This window comes from Myotis myotis, unplaced genomic scaffold (assembly GCF_014108235.1).
Source record: "Myotis myotis isolate mMyoMyo1 unplaced genomic scaffold, mMyoMyo1.p scaffold_m19_p_10, whole genome shotgun sequence".
NCBI classification, from domain to species: Eukaryota; Metazoa; Chordata; class Mammalia; order Chiroptera; family Vespertilionidae; genus Myotis; species Myotis myotis.
The window spans coordinates 37,683,129-37,702,334 of NW_023416314.1; the positions used below are offsets into that span (position 1 = coordinate 37,683,129).

At 41.1% G+C, this 19,206-nt stretch overlaps 2 protein-coding genes across 10 annotated transcripts in view; one reads left to right on the forward strand and one right to left on the reverse strand.

The window, feature by feature from the left end:
- UVRAG (UV radiation resistance associated) overlaps positions 1-19,206 on the reverse strand; it is a 277,758-nt gene that overhangs the window by 9,095 nt on the left and 249,457 nt on the right. The window contains exon 15 of one of the 9 annotated variants that reach the window (XM_036324926.1): positions 4,666-4,714. The exons of 7 other annotated variants lie outside the window; for them this stretch is intronic. In XM_036324926.1, coding sequence (XP_036180819.1) covers positions 4,681-4,714 — 34 coding nt within the window. In that variant the 3' untranslated portion in view covers positions 4,666-4,680. Of the gene's footprint in view, positions 1-4,665; positions 4,715-6,964; positions 7,022-19,206 lie in introns of those variants that run through there. One more of the 9 variants, XM_036324927.1, reaches the window with a different exon arrangement.
- Positions 4,152-4,598, forward strand: LOC118664622 (60S ribosomal protein L27a-like). The gene has a single exon (XM_036324929.1). The coding sequence runs from the start codon at positions 4,152-4,154 to the stop codon at positions 4,596-4,598; it is 447 nt and encodes a 148-aa protein (XP_036180822.1).

Here is a 19,206-nt window from a genome sequence, read left to right on the forward strand (position 1 = left end):
TTCCCTTCTCTCCCGGCCCCTAGGACTGCCACCAGCACACCTGCACTTGACCTCTATTTCTGTTTGAGGGAGGAGTGAGAGTCAGAATAATTTTTAGGTCAAGTGGCTTGGTATCTTTCCTTCTCTCCGACATCATATTAAGCTCCTGTGGCGTTTCTGGCTTCCTAAGACTTGTTGGGCTGTTACAGGAATGCTGCTGCATGTAAGCATGAATGATGAACAGAAACACATTCTGACACAAAATGATATACATGTGGAGACTTGAGGGGGAAATAAAATAAAGGGAAAATAAAAACTTCCCACATCAAGCAAGTTCCTGAGGCGGGGGTGCATTCGGAGCTGTGTGAGAAGACTTTTTCCTGTTCTCTTTCAGTCACTTGTGCTTGTGTTATCTGTCTACAAGCAGGTCTCACTCTGTAAAGTATTAGGAAAGAGTACACTTCGCAGTCTCAAATATGTGTCTTTCCCTCCTACAAAATGTTTCCTCTGAGGAACATTGCTAGATCACAGCTGGTCAAGATGCTAAATCTTGACGGTCTGGATCCTGGCCAGAATCTACAGCTACAACTCCATGAAATAAGAATTCTTAAAAAGCAAAAAAACCCCACAACAACCTTTTAAACAACATCTGATCTTCTTCTTTCTCCCCTTGTAGCAAGCGATGACCTCATGGCAGCGAGACCTCTACACGGAGGTGTTTAAGTTGGTTTACTGCCATCAGAAATGTTTGAAGCTCTAGGTACGAGTCCGCGCCAATATCATGTCAACTGTGCTAAAAAGCAATAATAGTTTCTCACCTTCTTAAAGATTACTGCTTAAATAATGCAGAGCAACGACAGGGCTGCTCCGGCTGCCAAAAGCAGGTTGCCAAGGCAAAGCCGAGGTAGAATTACGTCTTTTGGCAGCTAAGAAATTATGACATAAAGTTAGTTTTTTCAAAAAACAACCTCCATAAATTAGGCTACTATCCTTTTTCAAAATCCAGCCATGGCTGGATTTATCTTTCCCCTCTCTCTCTCTGGTCAAGTAGAAGCACAGAGCCTCCTTTTGGGAAAGCCAAGTTGAACGGTGAGATCTTATCTCCCAGGAGGTAGCTGGGGGTTAACAGTTTTAAGCATGCGGTATCCTGCCACAGGCGAGCAGTCTAAAGACCTCTCACCATTACCAGATAAGTGAAAGTGCTTAATCTTTGCCCTGGATGTGAACAAAAACAAGAAACAAAATAAAAATAGAAGCAATCTTAGGCCAAAAGCATTGGCTGAATTCTGAGCCAATGGTCACTTTCCCCCCTGGGCTCAGCTTGAAAGGTTTCCTGCCAAAGTCTGACTAAATAAAAACAGTTTAAAAAGGTCTAAATGAACAAGGGAGCCTTTACATTTTCTTTAAACCGAGTACTGATGGAAAGACGAATTTCTGAAAGACAAAGTTCCAGAGGCAAAGGATAAAACAAGCAAGCTGAAGCAATCCCTTTCCCTGGGCCATGTGATGTGAGGGCTGGCCATCCACCCTCCATAGCCCTGGGCCACAGGGCCCTGCTTGGAAGAGAGGCTCCAGCATAAGCCAGGAGACGAGGCTAAGGGGGTGCCCACAGCCAGGAGGCCTATCTGGAAGCCAGGCTCAAGGCTGAGCTCCCTGGGATCAGGGAATAGAGAATGATCCTCCAAAGAGACAAAAGAGGTCCCGTGGGAGGGCAAGGCAACCTCTTTTTACCCATTAGCTTTCACTTTAAGGAATCATCATACAGCCTTGGCTGGTTTGCTCAGTGGTCAGAGTGTCAGGCCATGGGCTGAAGGGTCCTGGGTTTGATTCCCATCAAGGGCACATACCTTGGTTGCAAGCTCAATCCCCAGCCCTGATCGGGGCATGTGTGGGAGGCAACCAATCAACGTGTCTCTCTCATATCGATGTTTCACTCTGTCTCTCCCCCTCCCTTGCACTCTCTCTAAAAATCGATGAAAAAAATATCCTTAGGTGAAGATTAACAAAACAAGACAAAACAATCACCATACAAATTAATCTACGGACACAGGCAAAAAACAAGATGAGGACTGTAAAGTGGTCTGTAAAACAGAGAGATGCCAGGGATGGTACTTGGGGACCCGTGGGAGTGTCTGGACAGCAATTAAGACAGGGGAGTAATAAAGTGTTTATGCTGAAAACTAGGAAAAAATAATAACTTTGCCAGGGAAGCCAGAGAAATAGTAATCTCACAGAGCCCAGCCCCAGAAAGAACTCTAGAGGGAAATTAAAACCTATAGTTTTAAAGGCAGGGGATGCTTTCAGAACTTAAAAGGTTGATTACAGAGAGAGCTCCAGGAAGCTTTGGACTCCAGAGGCCAATGGCAGAAGCTGTGAAATTCAGTCTGTGAAAGATGCTGCCGAAGCTGAGCTGCCACCATGCTCCTAAGACGCTCTGCCCCGAACCGAGGCACAGGGCTTTAGTTGGGTGTTATTTTCAAAGAAAAATGGATAGCACTTGCCACCATTTAGGGACATGCTGGAGGCCTTTGGAAGAAGTGCTTGAATAACATTTTTTAAAGAATTTATTTTGTTTTATTCGATTGATTTGAGAGAGAGAGAAAGAGAGAGAGAGAGAAACATGGATTTGTTGTTCCACTTATTGATACATTTGTTGGTTGATGCTTGTATGTGCCCTGATCGGGGATTGAACTTGCAACCTTGGCATATTGGCATGATACTCTAATCAATGGAGCTTCCCGCCCAGGGCCATTTAGCCATCATTTAACCATTGCTTAGTAAGAGACTGTGAGGGTCTCGGGATAGCGTCTTGGGAACCTAATCTTACGTACCACCAAAAGAGGTGCAGTATAAAACTGTATGCAGATTAACAGGACGTATAGGGTATCCCCCCCAAAATGTATACACACTTTAACAGCTGATTTCTATTACGTTTTAAAAATGAAATGTACTTTAATACAGCGGTCGCCAACCTTTCAGACCTCATGAACCACCAGTGGTCCACGGACCACTGGTTGTGACCGCTGCTTTAATAAACACTGCCTTTATAATTTTCAGGGGACACCCTATAACAAATTAAATTATTTACTTCCTTATTCAAATACATTTTGAGTGTACTATGCACAAGGCACTGTGCACTAGACATGACTATTTCTGGGGACTTTATCTAGACGTTACTGTATCTGGGATACAACGATTGAGAAAAAAGCCATAGTTCCTGCTTTTACGGAGCTTACACCACTGAGGGAGAGGATAGACATCTGTCAACAAAATTACAAACATCAATGCACAATGACCACCTCTCACACATGCCATGCAGTTTCTTAACATGGGTTCAGAAAGCTTGTGACAGAACTGACGCAGAGAGGCCAAGATCCGAAGGGTCAGTAGAATCCTTCACCAGGTGAAGAATGGGTTAGTGGGTGGGAGCACCTTCTAGGCAAGGGAACAGCATAAGGCAAGGCTCCATGTCACAAGACAGAGCACTGTGTGAGGACCCAGAAGGCCATCAAGTGAAGGACATGGAAGACAATAAGGCTGGAGAGAAAACCAGGTCTGTGCTACGCAGCGGCCCAAAGGCCATGTAAGAGTTTTTCTCCTCATCTAAGTCGTTAAGTGTTTTAGGCTCGGTGGGCATGGGGGAGGGAGACAGATTAATTGATTGATTTGTATTTTGGAAAGTCCGCTCTGGCTGAGGTTGGAGGACGGACTGGAGGTGGATGCTGGAGGACCACTGGCTGTGTAGTAGTTTAAGTGAGAGATCCTGGCTTGGACCAGAGTGGAAATGCATAGATATGAATAAACAGACATATTAGGGGAAATCAGCAGGGGTTGCTAAGGTTGGACACAGGGTTGAGAGGGAAAGGGTGGATTATGCCTGGCTTCCTGGCCAGTGTAAAAGAATAGATGGAGATTCCTTCACTGAAAATTGAGGCCTGGAGGACCATGGGGCTTATGGTGGTTGGAAGACAGGATAAAAAAAATGGACTCAAAGAATGTGTTGTGAAAACATCCAGGAGGCAGTTCGAACAGAGCACTGATATCAGAAAAGACATCTAGGCTGTGATTTTACACTTGTGCTTTATTTCAATATGGGGACCATCAAAATGACAACTGTCACCTCAGGATAAAGGATAAAAAGAGGGCCTGGCTCTTGCAGCTCGGCCACCGACATGCCATCCAGACTGAGGAAGACCCCAAAACTTCGGGGCCACGCGAGCCATGGCCACGGCCGCATCGGCAAGCACAGGAAGCACCCGGGGGGCTGCAGGAATGCTGGCGGCCTGCATCATCACAGGATCAACTTTGACAAAAATCACCCAGGTGACTGTGGGAAAGGTGGTATGAGGCATCACCACTCAAAGAGGAACCAGAGCTTCTGCCCAACTGTCAACCTTGATAAACTGTGGAGCCTGGTCAGTGAGCAGACCCAGGTAAATGCTGCCAAAAGCAAGACTAGAGCTGCTCCTATCACAGATGTGGTGCGATCGGGCTCCTACAAAGTTCTGGCGAAGGGAAAGCTCCCAAAGCAGCCTGTCATTGTGAAGGCCAAGTTCTTCAGCAGAAGAGCTGAGGAGAGGATTAAGGATGTTGGTGGGGCCTGTGTCCTGGTAGCTTGAAGCTACATGGAGGGACGTTCATTAAAATGTCCACAAGTTAAAAAAAAAAAAGAGAGGGCCTGGAACTGAGCCTGGAGGGGCTCTAGTTTTTTATGATGAAGCAGAAAACGAGGAGCCTGCAAATGAGATAAGAAGCAGTCAGAGAGGAATGAAGAAAACAAGGAGAGGGTTATAATAACAGGGTTCCTTTTCTGGAACCAGAAGATGCTGAATGGTCCCTTGTGTAAAGCAGTTTAATCCTAACACAATTATGAGAGGCTGTCCTGAGGAACAGTTAAAACAGGGGCCCTAAAGCTGTTCTGCCTGGACTCAAATCTCAGCTCCTCTGCTTGACGGCTATGTCACCTTTAAATTACGTTAACCTTCCTGTGCCTCAGTTTCCTCATTTGTAAGATGACAGAGGATAGTGGGTCTTCATTCACAGGGTTGTTGTGAGGATTAAATGAATTAATGAAATAATGTATTCAAAATGCCTGGAAGAATATCTGATTTACAGTAGTAGTCACCTGACTTAGCTATAAGGACAGTACTTATTATATTATACATTATTATCCACTAGCAAAAGAGTCATTGAACAAGCATCAGCTCCAAAGCTGAAGCATAGGGAATTTATCTAAATTGAGCTTAAACTCAAGGGTCACACTGAAGCGGCCAGTGGTCACTCTGAATGCTGCAAACCTGTGGCAGCTTTTGGTGGGCAAAGACCCTATCATGAGAGCCTTCTTGAAACCTGAGTACAGTGCTTTAGACCGAGAAGGATGCTTATCTGCTGATAGAGAATCCCTCCTGAAAAACACTTAGTGCAGGACGTATAAGTGGCTTTTCTGCTAATTCCTGCCCTGCATTCATTTAAGCATGTCCATCTTCCAAAGCCAAATTCAAGTCCTACCTTCTTCATTAACCCTTCAAACATGCCAATCTAAAGGGATCTCTTTGAACTCTAAACAGTACACTACTTAAGATGATACCATCCAACTGATGCTTAATATAATCACTCACGTTTCTATACATACTCCAGCAGACATTACACTCATGGCCTGGCAGTCTGGGAGGCTCCGGGGATAAAGAGGTGAATTAAATAAGGTTTCTGTTGGTAGGAAGTTCCCACTTTGTAGTAGAGAAGACAGAGTTAATCAATAACCAGAACACCACGGGGCTTTGTATACAATGTCCGTTTTGCATATTTTAGTGGAGAAGGGAGCCAGAAATCTTAAGGACTCATCAGAGGAGGTTATATTTAACTGGTGCCTGCATAAGGGGAAATGGACCCGGCTGCGAATGTGCTGGGAGCGGGGTGAGAATGAGAAGTAAAGAGAAGGATACTGAAGGAGGAATAAGACACATATGCCTGCAGCCCAGCTGTGGAGCCAAGCCTTGTAAACATGGTCTGGGAGGGACCTGGTCTTCTTCAATTTCTCGCAACCACATTTCTACTTTCTAACCGGATGCAGTACAGAGCACACAGGAGATGCGAAGTGAATATATTTGTTTTATGAATAAATGGATTCAATTAGTTGTACTCAAAAGGTATTGTTTTTATTTCTTTTGGCAATGTGTTGAGAAAACATTCAGTTAACGTTAAAAAAAAAAGTAAAAAAGAGCACTACAGGGTTACTTCTAACAGGAAAACAAAACTATCTAAAGATATGGTTATAGGAAATCTAAATGAGGAAATATTATGCAGCCATTAAAATACTAAAAAGTTTTTAATGGCATTGCTAAAAGCCTTAAGGTTTGATAGACAAAAAAGCAGCATATACAACTGCAACAACAGTGCTGTCCAATACCGTAGCCACCAGCCACAGGTTACTGAGCACAGCCATGTGGCTAGTTGGATTTGAGATGTGCCATTAAGTGTAATATATACACTGGATTTAGAAAGCATAATATAAAAAAGAAATGTGAAGCATTTTATTAACAGTTTTAAAAACACTGATTACAGGTTGACAATTTATTATTTTATTGGCATTAAATGAAATGTATTATTAAAATTAATTTACCTATTATTCCCTTTTATCTTTTTTCAATGTGGCTGCCAGAAACTTAAATGCACACATGTGGCCCAGACTGTATTTCTACTGAACAGCACTGGTGTAGAGGAGATCGCAACTCCTCCATATGAGATACACATAGAAAACTAACCCAACAGCAGCTTTGCTCCCTGGATTGTGGTTTCCCCCTCTTCTATATATTTTTCACGTCTTCCAAATTTTATTCATTAGGCACATATTACTATATAATCAAAAGGAATGAAAAGAAAGAAATAAGCCACAAATAAAAACAAAGAGAAAAAGATCTGGATTTGGCGTAAAGACTTGGTTGCTGGAGGCTGAGGAAAGAAGCCCAGGGAGACCCCAGTGACTTTCTGTCACTGGCCGAGGGTTAGCACACAGAGGATGCTGGCCAGCTGTTCTTCATCCTAACTGGAGACAGAAAAAAGCGGAAATGGGTGTTAACGGCAGGAGGGGGCCTGTAAGTTAAATATAGGGAAGAATTTCCTGAAGCGAGGGTGTTTAAACTCTGGAATGAGTTATAGAAGAAGCCTGGTCCCCCAAGGTCTTTTAAAATACTGCAGATACCCATATGCCTTGTGTGTTCCTGTCTAGAGGCAACGAGATGACTTGTCAAGGTTTCTTCTAAAAGAGGTATCTTCCAGTAAATAACCCCAATAAAACTTTCTTTTTCATTTATTTTTGACCAGGCTTCACTTCTGCTATTCAGAATGCCAGCCTGCAAGAAGCACTCTGAGAGGCAAGTGTATCTGCTACAGCTACCTTAAGTAGGGCTCTTGAGACTTCAAAGACTGTGTCATTTGATCTAAATTTAAAAACCAACATCAGCTAGACAACATGTTTTTCAAGTCCCTCAGGGGTCACCTGCCAGAAACTAGTTCTGAAATCGGCCTCTGCATGATGGAGAGAAGGAAAGAGGCCAGATTTGCTTTGTAAAAGTGAGGCTTTTAAAAACTGTTCATGCTGGGCACTGCCTTAATGTCAAAGATGAGTATTTGGCTTAAAAGCAGTACTACTATATTGTTACCTTTTGTAGATTGGCTTACTTGCTGTAGGTTTTCATTGTTCTCACTTTACTCAAAAAAAAAAAAAAAAAAAAAAAAAAAAGAAAAGAAAAGAAAAAAGAGAACCATTTTCTTAAAACGTGCCAAAGTTCTTCGTTACTTATTTGTTTATTTTAATGTGCTGTTGAGCCTGATTCTATTTATAAGAAGGAATGGAAGGCTAGGTCAGCAGCAGCACCATCTAAAGATTTTAGCCCTGAAGTGAGATGACCGCACATAAAGCCACTAGTTGCTTCTCCCCAAGTCACATCATTCAGCTCTAGAAGGAATCTGGAGATACTGTCAGCAAGCCAAGGTCACTTTTCACATGCTCTGTCCTCAATAAGCTCAATGAAACCGATGCAGTCTCCATACAAATAGCACACTTGGCTCAAAAACATCAAATGAGTCAGTCCATGGTTGGCCTTCATCACTGGAACAGACTGTCCGCTGAAGCTGGGTCTCAGCTTGAAGTCCCACATGACAGTAGGAGTGAACAATGCATAGGAATATTTCTGCAAGTTATATCCTTCAAAATATTTAGCTTGCCTTATCTGCTCATTTAGATTATAAACTAAACAACTGTCAACTAGGAAAAGACACGGCCAATCTTACACTCTGGAATCTTCTTTTGTCCCTTGAATAGTGCTAGATGCAGAGGAGACACTTAATGAATTGTTAAATGCATGAATAATACTTAGCAGTACTTTCTGTAGTCCTTTTTAGTTTATAAACCACTTAGACAGACATTATCTCATTTGCTCCATACAACTATACTTGGGAAATAGGGCTGGTGCTATTAACTCTACTTAAAAAATGGATATTCAAAATGATTTATGAAAATTAAATAGCAGAGCTGAATTGGAGCCTACATTTTCAGATTCCCAAATCCAGTGCTCCTTCCACTGTACCACACTCCCTTGCTGCTAGACAGTTTAAGCTTTATAAGAGGGAAAATTAAACTTAGAACAAAAAATTACATGTATAAAGCAGGACAGATGGCTTTGAAATCCTGCTTTTATGTTTCTTAACTAATGAATTAAAACAGAATTATTTTGTTTCTTTTGGTCTTAAAAGTTCTTAAATTCATCACAGAGTTTAGGACTCTCAGTTCTCTACCTCTCTGAGGTAAATGGGGGAGGGCACGCAACTAAAAATGCTTTCATCAGAGCTGCTGCCTTGATTTTGCAGTGCATGTTTCTGTATTTGACTTCGGTGGGTGGCCCTGTGGAAGGTAACAGGTGTTAGAGGGCCGGGGAAGCTCAGAGAAAGAAAAGCATGATCACTAACTAAAAGGTGTAGCCTGATATAGTCAAAAGAACATGGGACTAGGAGTCAGATAGCCTGGGTTTCTGGTCCCAGTTCCATCACTTATTACCACGTGATCTTGGCAAGTCACTTCACATGTCTAAGTCTCAGTTTTCTGATCTGTAAATCAGTGATCATCGTCCTTGCTCTCCCTCACAGGTTTGTTGCATGCTTAAATAAAACCATGGAAACTTTTGCAAAGAAGACACTTCTATTATTCACAACTTCTAACTACAGTGAGAGTTACCCAAGAAGGTAGCTCTACAAAAAAGTAGGTAGGCAAACAGATTTGTAGGGTACTTATCTCTAAGGCTTCTGAAGGTACTTATCTCACTTTCTCCTTAGGAGAAAGTGAGAAGGAGATGGTGAATATTTTGTAGTCTCCTTACAAACAGATATAGAATATGGGTTAGTTATTAAAATATTTGACCAAGAGTCATAGTCTATTATCTTTTTGTAAGGGGATGAATGTATACATTAAAGGAAAAACAAAACACCTTTAACAAAGAATGGATTTAATTCTTACAATAGACAATAGCTATGATTCACTTATCTGTTAGATATTTATAATAATAGCTACCATGTACTCAGTACTACTATGTACCAGGCAGGATGCTAGGTATTTACACACTTAATCTCTATGATTAAACCCTATCAGGTAGGCACTATTTTAAGCTGATAGCTCCAACTTGCCTGAGGTCACAGACACAGTAAGTAGTGGAAGTGGTATTCAAGCCCAGAGCCTTTACCTGCTCTTTACACCTGGGCAACTTGTTTCCTTAACCGACTCTGCTCCATACCCCAGGCTTCACATGTCCAAATCCTTCTTGTGGTGCCAGCCCACTCAACTCTATCTCCTTAGTGAAGGTTTATCCAATTCTCACCAACACCCCTCACCAGGAAGGAATTACTTCCTCTGAAAGTTCTAGGTAACTTATCTACCTTTCTTATAATACTTCACACTTTCTATTTTTCCATTTGCTATGATCTGTTCCTATTCCATTGCCTAAATTAGACTATAAACTCCTTAAATGCAAGTTCAAGCAGCATGTTCCATGAACAGAACAGGATTCATCCACATGCTCATCGCTTACCAAGCTCCTCCTTCCTCAACGCCAGGCTGGGATCCCAGGATGAGTAAGACAGTCCCTAGCCTCCAACTGCTCAAAAGCTGAGTGGGTAAGACTTGGTAGGAGAAGTGGACCTAAGATACTGAGGGAATACATATGTATCTCTGCATCTGTCCCTGTACCTGTTGAGTGAGTAAGTGAGGTAGGATATGAGTTGGATCTGAAGTGAGAGCAACATCTGGATAGGGCGAAGGCAAGGACAGGCTATTCTAGGATATGGGAAGTTGTCTGAGAAAAGAACTGAGGTCCTAATGCATTCAATAAAAAGAAAACAACTGAGGTCAGAAATGACTGTGGTATGCCGGGGGGTCAGCTGAGACCGGGTAAGAGAGCATGAAGAGACATAATCGAGGGACTGTCCCAGGACCCGGATGCTGGGCCCCAGCACATAGCCTGTCACAGCAACCTCAGCATCTCTTCCACTTGGTTCCTCATCTCACTGCAGCCAACGAGAGCAGCTCGCATGCACTTACCTCCCTGACCAAAGCTCAGCACTAGCACCAGCTGTGCATGTGCGTTCTGTTTGAATCTTAGACCACTTAGTAGTAAAAACGAAAGAAAAATGGGATGATTAAGTGCCACGCTGGTGGCTTCTAACCAAAATACTCAAGAGTACACCCCCTGAGCTGAAATTCTGCTTTTAAAAATTGTGTTGCTTGGAAGTTACAAGGGGGGTTAGTCATCCTAGGATGAGAAAATGGGGACTCCTGGAAAGAGCTGGCACAAAGCACTGAGCCCCACGGAACAGTGTTCGTAAGGAAGAGGGGCTACTTGTAGGATTAATCAGGTAGATGCTCTTGGTATTAGGTAAGAATTATGTAATGTGAAAGAAAAAGAGGAATTTTAATCACACTGTCTTTTCTTTAAAAAAACAAACAAAACAAGCTATCACAGAACTTTGAAGCTGGCCACTCAGAGGGTTCCAGTGCCTGCGCTGGTCCTCAGTCTGAAATCCTCGATCCTGAAAGAACATACAGCAATTGCTTCCACAGAGACCCATCTGTGAATGGCAACAACCCACAGAAAATGGCAATGTTTTCTTTTACAAAAGATGTAAGCGGCTCCCTCAGGAACGTGAGTTTTTTTACCCTTTGCCCTAAGGAGCACAGGCTGGGGAGGTAACTCCTCCATCCATGGCTGCTCTCGGAAATTCTCAGATTTCCTCTGAGGCTAAAGGGCTTGTTCCAGCTTTGTTTAGATTTGTAACTTCCAGCCTGCCTTCCTGCAGTGGTCTTTACTTGGGATCATTACGTAGCATTCACTTTGCAGGACTTTGCATCTACCCTGGTAGCCCATTTTTCATTAGAGCACCATAAAGCGGCACCATACTATTCATTCATGTTAATGCGCTTGGCACCGTTGGCACAGAGGGGTACTGCATAAATGTGTCAATTTGTGGCTTAATGGGTTTTTTACACCAGTGCCAGGAGACCTAGATTCCAGTTATATTATTAGAGGCTCATGGGTCAACCATTCTTGGAAAGTCACTTAATTTCTCTGTACCTTAGAAATGAAAGTTGTGGAAATTACAGTGTCCCAGGAAGAGAAAGGCAGGCAGGCTGCAATGATGACGCAGTTCTATGTAAGCATTTTGGGTAAATTTTCTAAAAAGATTTCAGAAGAAAGGGATCTAATCTCTGAAGTTCCAGTAATTTGCTGTGATTTTGTTTCTCATTTTAAATATTTACTCCCCCACCCTAATTTTGCATTTGCAGCCCATAATCCTTTTCTTGAAAAGGGTTCCTAAGTTGTATAAGCTCTATGTACCACAAAACTCAGAGTCTCTCAATCCTAACATGAATTTGCATTCCAGGCAAGGTAGTCTGTTCTTTGCCAATAAAGCTACTGTGCCTTTGCCAATACTGTTCCCTCCATGTGAGGAGTGGGGTGCGGATCACCGCAGTAGAGAAGGAAGGACAGAAGGACAGTGAGTGTTGTGACTCTGAGTCAGGAAAGAACTTGCTCATGTAACTAAGGAGGTCAGTGTAGCGACCGCCCATGAGAGAAGGGCGGGAGTGGTGTCAGATGCAGCGGAGAGGAAGGGGCCAGGCAGACCATGAACAAGAGCTTGGGTTTTATTCCCCAGGGAAGAGAGGGAGTGATTAAGATGTAACTGAACATTTTAAAGGTCACTTTGGCTACTGTGGAGAATGACAAAGGTGGGAAGAGAGTAAAATCAGGGACACAAATTGGACTAGTGCAGTGTCGGGTTAAGAGGAGGCAGGGATTTGGACTGGGGTGGTGGTAATAGCGATGGTGGGAAGTGGTAGAGATGAGATGGTTTGCGGATGATTAGAATGAATCTAGTGAGAGTAATGAAAAGAAGGGAATCAAGGATGATTCCCCTGGTTTGAGCAATGGGTAGACAGAGCCACTTGCTGAGAGAAAGAAGACTGGTGGAAGGATAGCTTTAGATATGTTGAGGTTGAGATGTCTGTGATATTTCAAAGGGAGGTGTTAAGCAGATCTCTGACTATACAGAGTTTGTAGGAGAGATTTACACTGAAAAAATAACGTTGAGAACCATAATGTAAGTGTTTATAATATAAGTGTCAACCAAATTCATGATCGCCGATAACATATCGAAACACATGCGTGCGATTGGCGCCAGTGAGAGCTTTATATGTATTGCGCATGCGCGAGTCAACTTAGCCTTTTATCTATCTATCTATCTATCTATCTATCTATCTATCTATCTATCTATAGATAGATAAAAGCCTAAGTGACCTTTACGACCAAACAACCAGAATGACTGGTTGCCCAGTTGCTATGATGTGTACTGACCACCAGGGGGCAGATGCTCAATGCAGGAGCTGCTCCCTGGTGGTCAGTGCACTACCACAGGGGGAGTGCCGCTCAGCCAGAAGCCTGGCTCACAGCTGGAGAGCACAGTTGCGGGGTGGGAGCCTCTCCTGACTCCACGGCAGCGCTACCAAGCGGCGGCAGCAGCCCGGGATGAGCACAAATGGTGTGGCGTCTGGTCCCAGCTCAGGCTCCTCTCTGGCTGCCTGCCGCTTGGCACACTGCTACATTCCCCGAGGGGTCCCAGATTGCGAAAGGGTGCAGGCCAGGCTGAAGGGAGCATCCCTCCCTCGCCGTGCACGAATCCATGCACTGGGCCTCTAGTATAGAATAAACTTGCTTAATTAGACCTGCTTTCTGATTTAGCTAAACTTTTTCCAGCCCAGTGAAGCACCCCAACTTCTCTTTCAGGTAACTGTCAGCAACACAGCAGTAAATATCAACATGAAGCAGATTATGATTATAGATCACACAAGGAGAACAAAGGGTGAAACATTTAACTGCAGCAGTGTTTGACTGTATTTGGCGCAGTGAGAAAACCTGAAGTCATTTTCAAGTTCCACCATTTCTTACTTCTTTTCAGTTGGGTCAAGCTTCTAAACTTTCTAAATCTCTGTTTTCCGGCTAATGAAAAGAAAATAGGATTCCACCGAGTCTCCTATATACCTACTCCAGGACTTCTGTGAGGATCAAATGAGATGAGGCATGGGAAAATGCTTCACAAACATTTGGTTAAACTGTAAAATGTTTGCACCTGGCTATAAACAAGTAGGGTTTCTGGGCTGAAGAAACTCCGAGGAGGCTAGTCACTAGGGAGAAGAAGCCAGGCGTTGCTACATGATGTCATTACCCGGTGCCCACAGCAACCGTTTCTGGGCTGGGCTGGGCAGTGGGCCACATTTTGCGCCATGGGGTCTTGGCAGTGTTGGCTGTGATTTGGTGGGGTGCCGCTCTGGGGTGGTGGCGGGGCCTGTGTCCCATTTGGGGGAAGCCGAGTGTTGTTTTGTTGGTGTCAGGTCCGCGGTGCCGTTTATTTTTAAATGGCCAGTGCGCATCATAGCTACCGGTCGGATGGACGGACACTTAGCCATATATATATATATATATATTATATAGTTAGTTAGTTTTCAAAACTAAGGGAATGAATGTGATTACCTGAGGAGAGTAGAGAGAGAAAGAGAATGACCTAAGACAGGACCACAGAGAAGTCCATATTTAATGATCATGTAAGTAAGGAGGAATGTGAAGGACAGAGAAAGAGCTGCTGGAAGAAGGAAATCTATGGGAGGGTAGTATTGTGGAAGCCAAGAAAGGAGAATGTTTCAAGAATGTAGGAATGGTACTGAGACGAAGAATAGGATAAGGATAGATACGTGTCCTTTGACTTTGGCAACATAGAGTTCAGCAGGCACCTGCCTAGAGAAGAGGAATTCAGGTATACTGATAAAACTGGAAATCAGCCTGGAATGGGTTAATTAGGAATTGGAAAAACATCATAAATAGGCCTATAATCATCATAAAAATTAAAGCAGTAGTTAAAAATCTGTATTTCCCCCCTCAACAAACAAACAAACAAAAAACACTAGGTTTTTCTAAGTTTTATCAGTCCTTCAACATATAGATAATTCCTACTGTGTACAAACTGTTTCAAAGAGAATAGAAAAGAAAGAAAAGATCCTCAATGTATTTTATGAGGCTATTACAACCTTGCTGCCAAAAATCAGACAAGAATTATATGAGAAAGAAAAATTATGGGCAAGTTTCATCTCAGTTCACAAATGTAGATTTCTTTAAATATTAGCAAGTCAAATTTAATAATATAGGAAAAAATAATATATCATTACTAGGTAGAGTTTATCCCAGGAGAAATAGTTTAATGTTAGAAAATATATTAATACTTATTGGCACATCTAACATAGTAAAGAAGAACAAATATAGTATTATCAATAGATTTAGAATAAGCATTTGATAAAATTCAAAATACACATTCATGATTTAAAAAAACATGAATAGAAAAGACACTTCCTTTTGCTAATAAAGTACCTATGTTGTAACCTGCAATAAAGTAGATATAATACTTAATGGTGAAACGTTAGAAGCATTCTCTTTAAAATCAAGAATAAGACAAAGATATTCACGGTCACTGCTCCTCTTCTATAATAAAATATAAGATAATAAAAAGTAATGACAGTTGTAAAAATAGAAAGGAAGAAACAACACCATTATTAAAAATAAAACTATATACACAGAAAATCCAAGAAAATCTAAGACAACCTATTGTATTTAATGTTAGCAAGGTTGCTGGATACACTCAAAATACAAAAAAATCAGTGGTATTCCTATATACTTACTACAAAAAAGTTGGATGTTGTAACGAAAAATTTATAACATAAAAATGGGAAGCTACCTAGGACTAAGTATTTAATAAAAGATTTGTAAGACCTTTATGAAGGAAATTAAAATACTTCACTGATACATGTTTAAAAAACATACAGACACCATGCTCACAGTTAAAGACTCACTATCATAAAGCTGTCAAATTATTCAAATATAATTCATATGTCAAGAAAAGCCAAATGAATTTTGAAAAAGAACCATAAGTAGGAGCCCTGCCCTAGCAGATTATCAAGGAAGTTGGGGTTACCTTCCCATTCCCTTGCTCTGAAGGAATGTGATTTAGGAGTAACAGTCCTGGCCTCTCTCCATCCTCTCACTCACAAGCTCTGTAGTGAAGGAGGGCCTTTTCTGAGTGGTGAATTTAGAGAGAAAAATAAAACCTGAGTATTCTTGGCTTAGCCTCGTCTGGGTTCCTGCAGGAGCCATCTGACCGCTCTCCGCAGAGTAGACATGGAAGAACCTGCCTCTGCGGGGAAAGCCCAGGTTCCTCCCGTTCACACTGTGACTGTGAGGGCAAGTTTAATTTTGAGTGACACTTGCAAGCTCTTCTTATTACAGATCTAAAGCCACATTTTCCAAGAGGCTTTATCAGTAACAAAACTGACATTTTGATTTCTATTAGTCTGTCTCTTGTATCTCCTGTCTCAAATTATTCCAAATGTCAGGGGGAAGAGGGATGCTATTTATTGGGCATCCTCAAACTTCAACAAGGCTTACAGAAATTACATCTTATAATAATTACACATGTGGTACTATCCTAGGCATCGACAAAACAATGGCGCAGAACAGGGAGCCTGGAAACACATCCATGCATATACGTGAAGCTGGTATATAAAAGAGATGGCATTATCAAACAGTAGACAAAGGACAGACTCTTCAATAAATGACACTGGGACAATTTGCTGCTTGTACAGAGCAAGCAATTATAGGCTTAATTGAGGATCGGTGATTAATCGGTGATTAATCAGGTAATGTGTGGGTTACCTCTCTTTTAAAAAATTATTTTAGGTTATTTACCATTCTGTTATAAAAATTCTCACGGATTATATACCTATTTCCAACTAGATCACACATTCCTTAAAGGTAGGCCTTGAGTCTTATACTTCTTGTTATGCTCCAGACTTTACAGAGTTGATGCTAACTAAATAAATGTCTGCTAACTTCCTCCTCCTCATTTTAAAACTCAGTTCCTATCCCTCATTCCTTAGGACACATCAACACTATGCTTTTATAATTATTTTTATATTCTGACTAGAATTCTTTAAACATTTGTGTATTTGCTTAACAAGAGTCCTATCTAAAATCAGACATCTGGAACTTGCATTTTGAAGATCATATGAGACAAAAATAAAAAATGTCAAAGTAAAGGTTAATCATATGTGTTGTTTTCTTATTATCCTCAAGACCTATCCTCACGGCACAGAAGAAAATGAAACCAATCTTGTACCTTCCTCCGCTCAAATAGTTTTTCCATTTGACATTGCATTTCGTTCTCACCACAAACTGGTGAAATGAACAGGGCAGGGATTACAGATGAGGAAATTACATTTCAGAGGCAGGACTTTAAGTTCACACAGCAGGTTAGAGAAAAATCAGGGATCAGAAGCCAGTGCTCTTTAGAAGAAACCATGCTGTTCCAAGTTGTCTAACTTTCTAAAGGCCTAATTTTCCATTCACACAATTTTCTGAATTACTACCTATCATTAAAGATTCAAACTTTAAGAATTATTACATGGCTAGTGTCAATAGCTTCCCATTTATTTAAGTCAAGTGAATCACTCTAATGTCTTCTTGGCAGACTTTCCACCTCCCCTTCTCTTTTTAATGATATTTTAAAATTTTATTTTTAAATTAGTTTACATTAAATATTATTTTGTAATAGTTTCAGGTGTACAGCACAGTAGTTAGACAACCATATACTTGCAAAGTGTTCCCCCCAATTTTCCAGTACCCACCTGGCCCATATACAGTTATTATATTATTGACTGTATTTCCTATGTTGTACTTTTCATCCCCATGACTATTCTGTAACTACCGATTTGTAGCTCTTAATACCTTCACCTTTTTCCACTCAACTCCCCAAACCCCCTCCGCTCTGGCAAGTATCAGTCTGTTCTCTGTGTCTATGAGTCTGTTTCAATTTTTTTCTTTACTTTGTTCTTTAGATTCCACATATTAGTGAAATCATGCTATTTGTCTTTCTCTGACTTATTTCATCATGTGGCTGCAAATGGTAAGATTTCACTCTTTATTATGGCCGAGGTTATTCCACTGTATATATGTACGACCACTTGTCCATTGATGGGCACTTGGGTTGCTTCCATATCTTGGCTATTGTAAATAACACTGTAATCAACATAAAGGTGCGTATATTCTTTAGAATTAGTGTTTTGGGTTTCTTCGGATATATACCCAGAAGTGGAATCATTGGGTCATAAGGCAGTTTCATTTTTAATTTTTTGAGAACCCTCCATACTGTTTTCATTTTTTAAAAATATGTTTTATTGATATTTTACAGAGAGGAAGGGAGTGGGATAGAGTTAGAAACATTGATGAGAGAGAAACATCGATCAGCTGCCTCCTGCACACCCCGCACTGGGGATGTGCCTGCAACCAAGGTACCTGTCCTTGACCGGAATCGAACCTGGGACCTTTCAGTCTGCAGGCCGACGCTCTATCCACTGAGCCAAACAGGTTAGGGCCATACTGTTTTCCATACTGGCTGCAACAATCTGCATTCCCAATAACAGTGCATGAGGGTTCCCCTTTCTCTACATCCACCCCAACACTGCTTGTTGGTTGATTTATTGATGATAGACATTCTGACAGGTGTGATGTGGTATTTCATTGTGGGTTTTTTTTTTGCATGTCTCTGATGATTAGTGATGTTGAGTATTTTTTCATATGTGTATTGGCCATCTGTATGTTCTCTTTGGAGAAGTTTATATTCAGGTCCTTTGCCCATTTCCTTATTGGATTGCTTATTGGTGTTGTAGGAGTTCTTTGCAAAACCTTTTTAGTTTGAGGTAGTCTCATTTGTTTATTTTTTTCTTTTGTTTACCTTGCCCGAGGAGATATATCAGAAAAAATATTACTAAGAGAAATGTCCAAGATTTTACTGCATATGTTTTTCTTCCTGGAGTTTTATGGTTTCGAGTCTTACCTTTAAGTCTTTAACACATTTTGAGTTTATTCTTGTATATGGTGTAAGAAGGTGGTTTAGTTTCATTTTTTTGCATGTATCTCTATCTGTCCTATTTTTCCAACACCATTTATTGAATAGACTGTCTTTACTCCATTGTATGTTCTTGACTCCTTTGTAAAATATTAATTGAAAATATAGGCATGGGTTTATTTCTAGGCTCTCTATTTTGTTCCATTGATCGATATATCTGTCTCTATGCCACTATCGTGCCATTTTTATTACTACCGCCTTATAGTATGTTTAATATCAGGTAGCATGATAGTTCCAAGTTCGTTCTTCTTTTTCAAGATTACTGTGGCTACTTGGGGTCTTTTGTGGGTCTACATAAATTTTTGGGTTACTTGTTCTAGTTCTGTGAAATACACTATTGGTATTTTGATAGGAAGTGCATTGAATCTATAGATTGTTCTGGGTAGTTTGGACATTTTAATGATGTGAATTCTTCCTATCCACAAGCACAATATATGCTTCCATTTATTTGTATCTTTTTCAATTTCTTTCTTCAGTATCTTATAATTTCCCAAGTATAGGTCTTTTACCTTGGTTGAATTTATTCCTAGGTTTTTTGTTTTTTTGTGTGTGAAGCAACTGTAAATAAGATTGTGTTTTCTTAGTTTTCCTTTCTGATAGTTCCTTATTTGTATATAAAAATGCAACCAATTTCTGATTATTAATTTTATATCCTGCTTCTTTACTATTCATTTATTAGTT